The sequence below is a fragment of the Solanum tuberosum genome, unplaced genomic scaffold (genome assembly GCF_000226075.1).
Source record: "Solanum tuberosum cultivar DM 1-3 516 R44 unplaced genomic scaffold, SolTub_3.0 scf00159, whole genome shotgun sequence".
Taxonomy (NCBI): Eukaryota; Viridiplantae; Streptophyta; class Magnoliopsida; order Solanales; family Solanaceae; genus Solanum; species Solanum tuberosum.
This window is the reverse complement of record NW_006239089.1, coordinates 279674-290100: the sequence shown is the minus strand read 5'-3', so window position 1 is coordinate 290100 and position 10427 is coordinate 279674. Positions and strand designations below refer to the sequence as shown.

Here is a 10427-nt window from a genome sequence, read left to right as displayed (position 1 = left end):
GCCTATAAGTACTGATCCACGATTTTCTTAAAAAAATAAATCCATGGTATTACGTGACTGGAAAGCATAAATCCTCACACTTTGTTTAGAGTGCTATGTCCATTACATTATAATTATTTTCTATAACGTGAGTTTTATTATTATTATTATATTATTTTTCTTTTTGTATGAACTCAAGAAAAGAAAACATTGATTTTCCTGGTTTTGATGCGCACCCAGATGATCGAAAATTTGGATCATGTCAACGTAAGTTTAAATACGAAGATTATCCGTTCAAACAATTCGGGATCTGATACCACATGTAAGATTAAATACTTTTAGGATCTTGAACACGATAATCTTACATAGAGATCGTTAGGTGCACATACTTGATGTAGAAGACATCATCACAGAGAGAAGCGGAAGTGTTAGTCATAAATTGGTTTCTACCTCCTTGCTCTAACTTTATGTTACCACAAACGTCAACGATGAAATTATTGTAGAGAATATATGATAACCCTAATGGGTGGAGGAAAGACCAATTTATAGAGGTTATGACTTAATCTGGTACGTCCATCAAGTAACCAATGTACGGACGAAATCTATTCCTTATTAAATATTATTTATGGTATTACTTGAGTTATAAATAAACTTGAGCCATAAATAAGAAATAATTAATAATAATTCTTACCGTCAGAACATAGACACATGCTATGAAATAGCCTTTTCACAACCCAAGTGTGTCGTCTTTTATAATGAAGCGGCAATTTAGTTTTTTACACCTACAAAAAGAGGCTTCGCAAAGAATAGAAATCATATATATATATAAAGCTAGATAAAAAAGAAGTGGCGTGGCACCTCTCTATGGCCTAGAAAATTATTTATTTATTTTTTGAATTTTCTTCTTTCATTTTTTGCATTAATTATTTGTTTAATAATTTTAAAATTTATTATATTTGTTATATTCAATTATAATTCATGGGTTACAAAAAATCTCCATCTTTTTGCATTCTCCACTTAAATAACATGTCTTCTCAACTTCCTTCTATCTAATTCTTATGACTCAAACAATCTATAAATAACAATCATCTATGAAGTTGTTTGATATTCATTTTCATGTTTTCCTTCTTTATTATTAATATATATTTTTTCTCTTTTGTTTGCTTTTTCTTCATTGATCATGTATTTAATAACTACTAAAAGAGAGAACATAGAAAAAGTGATGCGGAAATATGCGTGGCCACCATGTTCATGAAGATCATAGATATGTTTTACACAATTTCTTTTTGTGTCATAGTAGCCAAGCACGAGGTCATCAAGGTGAAGACATTTTTTTTTATGACAGTGTCAGATTAATTTTGTACAAGTTTGGCAAAATGAAGAAGAAGTTTAGTGACGGTGAAAGTTTCATCAAGAGAGATGATCAGATTAGTTTGATAGAATTGAAGTTTGAATGATTTAGAATATATAGAGATACACTTATTGTTGCTTATTTTTAACAGTTTCAATTAGTTATTTTTCAAATATAAGGTATGTATTCTCCAAGAACACTATTGTCTGATAAAGTTTGCAGTGTTACATATATAATCCTTTTTTATATAGAGTAAATGTTAACTTCTTCTAAAATAATGTGTTGATTTTTCTGGGAAAAAATGGTGATTCTTAAAAGTCTATCTATCTATATAATAAATTGTTGGACTAGAATAGTATGGTATTTTCTCTCTTTACTTTGGTGATTTTTTCTTTCTTTTTCATCCTACTTATTATTGAACTTATTATAAAAATAAATATCTCAATAACTTTATTTCTGATTGTCTTATCATTTTTTATGATTAATAATCATTATTTTGTGTCATAATGTACAAATGCCAAAATATCAAAGTCACATTCTTAATCCTCTTAATTACAATGACTCTTCATTCTTAGAAATTTGTATATTGAATGTAGTATTTATTTGAAATATGAAATATACTCTTTAATATTTTTGCATATAAGCTAAGCAAAACTAGAAGAATTAGGAATTTGTGCATTTTTCAATTTTTCCTGCATAGCTAATCCTCTTTTTTTTTATTTTTTTTTATTTTGTGTGTATTTTTAAATGTATTTTCTTTCTTACCTTGTTTTGTTTTCTAATTTTAATTTAATTTTAAATTTTAGTGATTTTGATATGATAATTCTTTAGGTTGGTGAACAGGCGAATACTAGAAAGTAAATAGTGATGAAGTTATAATAAAGAGGAGAAAGAAGTCTGAATTAAAAAAATATTAATGTAAAAACTAATAATTTTAATTAAAGAGTATGTGCCTTATAGATAACTTGGAATGACAATTGTTACAAAATATAGATATATTTAATTGATTTTTCATAGCTTATCTTTTATGATTTATTAAAGTAAATTAATTATATCAGTATAAAACTTTATTTTAATTCTTTACATAACCGCAAGAAGCGCGGCTGAGTACACTAGTGTCACAAATGAAAGAAATCAAAAAATCCCTAAAAGCATTCGATGATTCTTGTTATTCTTCCTTTTAAATATTTCACATAAAAGAGGCATTTGCTCCTCATCATCATTTGTATTATCCCTCCTCTTTTAGAATACCTTTCACTTTCATTAAAAAATTACGATTTGGACACTTTAGTCGAAAGATAATGAACTTAATCCGCATTAACGAATTTATCTTTAATCCCTATATATATATAATTTTATAATGGTGGCATTTGGATCAGCTTTCACCCTCAACTAATTTCACAAACTACCTGTCATCTCCCATCAACAACAGGTATCGGGTAACTCCTATGTTCAATTCAAACTATTTTAAAACAAAATCGAAAATAGTTTGTTAAGAAGCAGTGGGTCTAGCAAATGAACAAAGAAAATCGGGCTTTATGGCCCAAATTAAATTATCGGTCCATTTTTTTTGTCAGTAACCAATATATCTCTAAGACCAATAGAGAAGAATGAATGTAGGCTAGCTGAATTTGATTCAATGACCACCAGTTCTCTCATGGCTTCTGCAATCTCTTCTTCTTCTTCTTCTTCACTAGCTAGTAGAAGACTTTCTGTGACTGCCCTTTCATTTTCTTCTATTTCAGTTTCACACAACCCCAAAGTTCACTTCTTTAAGTGGATTCCTTACTCGGGTCTCTCTTCTTGGAATGGACTGAAGCAGCTGAGTATTTCAAAATCTCAATTTTCAGTACAAATTGGTACTTTTTCTTTTCTGGGTCTTTGCTAATTCAGTTGTTTTCATGGTTACCCAATGCCAAATTGGCATTTGCTTAATTCATATTTGTTGATTCTTGAAGTGATTGGTTGGTTTACAGGGAGAAGTAGAAAAAACAAAGGAAAAGGTGTTTATGCATCTCTATTTGGAGTTGGTGCACCTGAGGCACTAGTGATTGGGGTTGTAGCTTTGCTAGTTTTTGGCCCAAAAGGTCTTGCTGAGGTATGTTTGCCTTCTGCCTTGTACAAGATTTTCTGTCATTGATTCCATTCGAGTTTTTTTGGATTCGTCTTAAGTCAACTCTATTATTCTCATAGATTACAGTATTAATCAGGGAAGATGTTATTTTTTCTTGCCGGCTGAATTATTGAAAGCAGAGAGTTTACAACATGAACTCTCAGGCAAATTGATAGCATATAGAAATAGTTAAACTATCCTTAAACAACTTTCTATTGAGCTCCCAGGGAACAAGTTTGCAGTCTCATACTGTAGATGTAATTCTGTAGATGATCTCTATCTAATTAGACATACGATACACAATGTTTAACAGCTTCTACTTAGATTGCTTACATTCAAAATCCTCAGGCTTATTTGGAATTTAGTCATGTGAAAATTGTGTCTTCAAATTCACTAGATAGTTTGTCTTTTAGATGCATTTAGCTAGAGTGAGTTTCAAATGCTAGGTCTTTATGGAAGGATTAGAAACACCTCAACTGAATTTGATATTATCTTATACTACTGCAAGAAGGCATTACATAAATTTGGGGAGGAAAAGAGGGGGGTGGGGTGACTGTAACATATAAGAGAGGTAAAATATGTCATCGTAGAAGAGGGTAGGAAGTCTGTTAGTTTTGGAGGGAGAGAGGGGAACCTTCCTTGGTAGTTAATATATTCTCTGGTGCAAATGCCTATAAAATTCTTCGTATGTACCTCGGGTATTAGCTAAATGATCTTTCACGTGCTTAAGATTAGGAGGGGTGGTCTAGCATCTAAACTAAGATGGGTTGCAGTGGTAGATGCACCTAAGATCATGAGTGCATATAGGTATTTTGCAGCGCTTGACCATTCGGGACAGTGATCGCTACAGGTGAAGAGATAAGCCAGCGGTTTACTGGGCTGGGGTGGGATTCCAGTGAGTGCTAAAAGAACGAATACAAGTAGTCAGAAAATTAGGAAAACGTACTTCCTCAGTCATTTTAATGGGTATCTCATGATGAGGTCTTGTGCTATTGCAATCAATTGCTTTGAATCTCCAAGCATTTTACTAGGATTCTGAAGGCTTGCTTTTTCTGTAACCTAGGTATGGGCATGGCTCTCTAGTTAATTTAAGTTACCCAACTAGATGAGATGAAGTTCTTTGTGGTAACGCTGGAGAATGGCTAAGACTATAGTGACAGAGGGCTTGGTTATAGAAGATGTGTTGTCAAGCCACAATTTTTTAGAAAAAGAAAAACATGCCTGCTGATTGGCGCCTCCCTTGGCATACTGGGTAAAATGAATACTGATGCAGCACCTTCTGGCTGGTATCAGTCTCTGAAATCCTTTGGATGGTACTAGTTAATGACTGGCTGGCTGGCCACACAAACAAGCAGTATAGGCTATAAGTGCCTCTTGTTAGGTCATGAGGCAGACACATGCATGTTCGTAAGAACACCATGTGCCTCTCTTTTGTTGGTCCAATTTTCGCTGCAAATATCACATTCTACTGATGCTTTCTACTTTGGTTCTGCAGCTAAAGTTTGAAGATTTTGAAGTTGTAAACTTCAAATCCTTCAGTTGGGTTCAAGTATACCAATGTAAATGTAAACCTTGGTTGTCCTACTATTTGTTTTCTCAATAGGAGAACCTAGCATGTCTCATTCAACTCTAATATATACTGACAACATAAACTTTGACTTATCATCTTACAATGTGAGATTTTCTGCATGTCAGGTTGCTCGTAACCTGGGAAAAACTTTGCGTGAATTTCAACCTACTATCAGAGAACTTCAGGTAGGTCTGTGTGACATTTGTCTAAGTTTCTTTGTTTCCTTTATTCTACAAGCAGGTTTTGATTCTCATGGCGCTCTTGTCTTTTGCATGAAGGATGTTTCAAGGGAATTCAAGAGCACACTTGAACGAGAGATTGGCCTTGATGACATAAAAGGTTCAGGCCAAGACACAAGAAATTCTAGCACCATGAGGCCTTCATCAGATAGCAGCTCTAAAGATTCAGTGGCTGATCCCAGTGAGTCATCACACCTTCTATATTTATACCATTTGTGTTTCCTAAAATTAATTGTATTTGTTTTTTTTCATTAACTTCAAACTGTCTTCAACTTCTTGGACATTTTAATTATCATATTAATGGTTCAGAGGTTATATCAATGCCTGATAGAAAGTACCAAGTGTATGAGTGTACTTATCAAATTAAAGAACTGTTGGTGTTTGCACATCTTTTACAAGTGAATGCCAATCAGAACCACAACCAATCTTACCAAGACCTTAACCATCAAAATCAGCGCTGTTCTAAAAGCTACCCTAGGTGACGTGGCCTGTCATGTAGTTTCTCAAGAATTGATTTTGGTACTATAATCTCTGATTTTCATCCGTAAAAATTAATATGCTTTTTATCTAAGAAACTTAAAAATTGGTTTTGACTCGCAAACAATTGACATTACAGAAGTTTTTGCTTGGTTTTGAGCTTTCTTTTCACAAGCAGGAAACTAATGTAATCACAGTAATAATTTTGTTGCATTGTTGGGTGTGCAAACAAATTCTCAGAATGGAAGTTATAAGAAAAAGAAAAAAGGGCAGCCCGGTGCACAAAGCATCCTGTGTTAGCAGGGTCTGGGGAATGCTGCACCTCAAGGGGTGTGATGTAGACATCCTAAGTTGATGCAAGCATTAGTGGCTGCTTCCACGGCTCGAACTCGTGACCTATAGGTCATACGGAGACAACTTTAGTGGATTTTGGTGGCGATAAATACTTAGATAATTAGGTGGCTCACAATGAAGCTCTAGGTTAGCGAATAATTGGGTGAGCGAACAAAGTCCCAAATTGGAACTTGATAAAAAGAAGTTATCTATAAGGTGTAGAGATACTATTAATGGTGTGAGGTCTCTAGGAGAAAATCATGCAGGTTTGACCCAAAGTGAACATTAACACACCATGTTAAGAGTGACTTTCAGTGGTCTAGTCGACAAAGATGTAGGATTGAAAGATCTCTAAAAGGCCAAATTGAAATTGAAAAGCATAGGTAGGATGAGTCCACCTAGGTGCATGACAAGTATGTGTTTGCCTTTTGCATAGATTCAAAAAAACTGCACTTCTATTTCTTTCTAGGGTTCTTGAATTTTGGAGTGTCTATTCTGAAAGAAGTTCGGTCTGAATGAAATTTCTTGGCGTGTATGTCTTTTTTCCCTTCATTATTTGATTTTCCATTGGAGATGGACTTTCTTCTCCTTAATCATATGGGATACCATTAGTCTGTTTATGTCTTTAACCCAGCCTACTGATCTTTCTCTTTGAATTAGATCGAAATTCCAATGCCAGTTTCATTAGATTACAACTTGAACCTTCTTTCTTTTGATCCAAATCCTCACCAATGCGAACCCTAGTTAGATTCAGGCATGCTACTTATACTGTTGAATAGTTATATGAGAACATCTCACACTCTTTTGGACATACACTGATAAGAGACATGTGAGCTTAACACTCTGACAGGCTTTGGCAGAGGATAGTAGAGGTCTCTCATTTTTGTTCATATTTGTACCCACATTTAACATAGGCCATACTCCATAGAATGGTGACAAGGTGGACATGCTCTGGACTCCTTGAATTTTCAATCTATCGTGTTGAATCTTGCTTTTACATTCATTTGCACTTTGTTTGGTTTAAAGAAATTCTGTATAGCGGGCATGTGTTTGAGAGGGACATAAGTCGAGTTTTTGTTGTACATGTACGCTAAGTTGCGCGGAAAATGTCCGCTGACACATGTACGTTAAGATGTGCGTTTGTTGTACTACTTTTGACAAATCCGACATGCACCCCTTGACATTTTAGAAGAGTCCGAGCAACATAGCATGTACGTTAAGAGGTGCGTGAAGAGTTCATGGAAACCTTGGGCTCATTACACACATTGCCCTTTCGAGAATTCAAGTTTAGTTCTTCTAACTTTATATGAAATACTTGAAAACTCACCGTCTACAATCAGAGGTGTTCCAAACTGTTTGATGTTTGTGAATTATCTGAAGTAAAAGCAAATTTCAAAAGATGCCGTATCATCAAAATGTGCGATAACTGGATAAGTTCCTTTGTGAAGAAGATTATCTAGGAAGAATTGAATTTGGAGGAAATTTTAGCTGTTTAGAGTACATGACTAGCATGAAACAAGTTTTTGCTGAAGAAATGTTTACATCTGATAACTGGAGGAAGGACAACCTTGCATTCATGTTTGCATTTCTACCTCCTAATGACGTAATCAATGCTCATTGCTTTTCAGTATAGCGGAAGGCCCAAAATTGCAAGAATATTTATTCCTTATCCAAGGCCTTTTCAATCATATATTCTTGCCTTCCAATCAATGGTTGTTGCTGCTTAGTACCTGCAAGATATCCACTATTGCAAATCCACACGTCGGTTTTTGGTCCCTTATCTTGGACCATTTTTACCTACTATTATCCATAGTCGTCTTCTGCGATTATTATTTTTGGCATTACATCATTGAAGAAGCAAATCACTTTTCCATTCTCATTTGTGTTAGCAGACTAAATAGTTACATATCCTGTAAAGAGTGTCATTATATAACTCTTACAAAAATGACAGATGGTTCTCCATCACCAAAATTAGCTTCCACGGCTGAAGACGACTTGGAAAGGATGATGAGAATTGCTGATGCTGAAAAACAAGCAGAGAAAGACCTTGCAGCCTTACTTGAAAGTCGGTCTGAATCCCAAACCGTGTCACAAGGTAAATAGATATACGAAATAAAGATCAGATCACCGTTCGTTAAGCTACACTGTAGCAATCATTGTCCATCTCTTAAATTGCTCAACTCCAGATGCCTGGTTTTTCTTAGCTCCTGATGGGACTGCACAAAAGTGCTCTAGTTCTATTTGGATATTTGTTGCTCTCATTAGCACAAGAAGCAATCCACTTCTTGAGTTCTTTTCTCCTTTACCATCATGGTATGAAGCATGATGCATTTCTACTAAGTGTTTTCTGCAGACCCACTCGAGCTATTATGACACATTCTATTCATGGGATGCATTTTAGAACATTTTGATCCAATTGTTGTTTTATTCTGTTATTCATCCATAAGGAACTAATCAGTGTTAATGTTTCAGAAGTAGCAGATAATTCTTCTTCCTCAGATAGAGCATACTCAACTGAAGAGTACTTGAAGATCAGTGAGGAACAGCTAAAAGCTGCCGCTCAGAAGCAGAATGAGACATCTACGCTCGAGCAAATCTCCTTCAATGCCCAAAGCCCGTCGCAAGGTTAGCAATATGCGGACATAGAAAACACCTCTTTGCTATGAGCCATCTCTTAAATTGGTGAAGTCACAAAACCTTTTCTCTCTTGCTGTGCTCCTGCTGGAGTTGCCAAAAGTGATCTAGTTCTGTTTGGATACTTATTGCCTCATTAGTACAATAAGAGATCCACTGCTTGAATTCTTTTCTCCTTTACCATTAATATTTTGTTACAAAAGCAGGGTACATTTGTTGGAGTCCCATATCATTTGTAGGATGAGAACACGGACTTCTTATATGGTCTTGGGCAATCCTCCCTTCATGAGCTAACTTTTGAAGCTGAGTTAGGCTCAAGGTCCATTTCTTTATTATGGTATCAGTGTCAGGCTTATCCCAATTCATTGTTTCCAATGTTGCCCCCCCGTCTTATATTATACACGCTCCACACGTCCGGTCTTGGGCGCGTGGTAGTGGGGTGGGTTGGAGTCCCACACTGTTTGTGGGACAGGAACATGGACTACTTAGTTGGTCTTGGGCAGTCCTCCCTCATGTGCTAGCTTTTGAGGTTGAATTAGACTCAAAGTCTATTTCTTTATTAACATTAATACTAGTTGTGTTGTGCAACCAGAGCTGATATGACATTCTATTCACAGGAGGCACTTCCAAACTTTTCGACCCGATTGGTTGTTTTCTTTATCCATATGGAACTAACTGGTATTATTCTAAAATAGCAGATAGTGCTTCTTCAGCAGATGAAGCATACTCAACTGAAGATCTTTCAAAGGCAGCTGCTCAGCAGAATGAGATGTCTTCTCCCCAGCAAATCCCCTCAAATGCTGAAAGCCAGTCGCAAGGTTAGTAATTTGTGCACACAGTATGCTCTCTCTCTTTCTTCCTCTGTTCTGATGTTTTCTGTAACTGCATTACACCCCAGAAGCTCCCGGAGAGGCTGCCTCGATGATCTCTTCTTCCACGAAGCCCGAAAGTGAGACATAGGGAAGTAATGGTATAGGTCTTGTTCTTAAAATCATTGAATATTGTAGTGTTATTCTTAAAATGCTTGATGAACTTGGAATGTTCTGCTTCGGAGTAACAATTTTGTACATTAGAGCCATTGAAGAGTGTTGTACTTAATTAGTCCTTCCTCTGTTGTATTGTATAAGTTAAAGATATAAACTCACACGCGATACTGATTATGTTAACACTAACACTCTCCCATATTATACACAATTGACACAAGTCGTGTGAGACTTCTTTTTTATTAGTGGATGCTGTGTGAGGCACAAAATAAAATTTGGTTTGTATTGTTCATTGGTCATCATCCTCTAAGAGGAAAATGGTAAGATGTACCTCTAACAGTTGAACTCCTGGGAACATTTTTATACTATTTTATATAACATGAACTAAGGCCTGTTTGGTTTTAAATTATTTTACGTGATTTTCTTTACTGATTAAATCAGTTTGTTTAATCACAATCTCTATTTGCTGTTGTCTAAAATAGAATTAAAGCTAACAATTGACTATTAAAATCAATAAGATGAGGATATTTGACTTATTCTTTAATAATCATATCCGTCACCCCCACTCCACATCTCATACCTATAAATGCTTTTGAAACAATGTTTCTTTATTTTAAAAAGTAATCAAGAAATTCACTTATTTTTAAGAAACAATTTTCTTTCAACTCAAACACACCCTTATTGTCAATATATTTGCATCAAATATATATGACATAATACATAAACATGATCCTTAACTTGACTTTAG

General features: G+C 35.1%; 1 protein-coding gene across 1 annotated transcript; it reads left to right on the top strand.

The window, feature by feature from the left end:
• Positions 1–2913: 2913 nt before the first annotated feature.
• On the top strand, positions 2914–9924 carry LOC102582319 (sec-independent protein translocase protein TATB, chloroplastic). The gene is made up of 8 exons (XM_006353830.2): positions 2914–3189; positions 3307–3428; positions 5139–5198; positions 5292–5433; positions 8014–8157; positions 8535–8687; positions 9395–9514; positions 9595–9924. Exons 1-8 carry the CDS (start codon positions 2970–2972, stop codon positions 9654–9656), a joined length of 1023 nt encoding a protein of 340 aa, XP_006353892.1. The 5' UTR covers positions 2914–2969; the 3' UTR covers positions 9657–9924.
• The last annotated feature ends 503 nt before the right edge of the window (positions 9925–10427 follow it).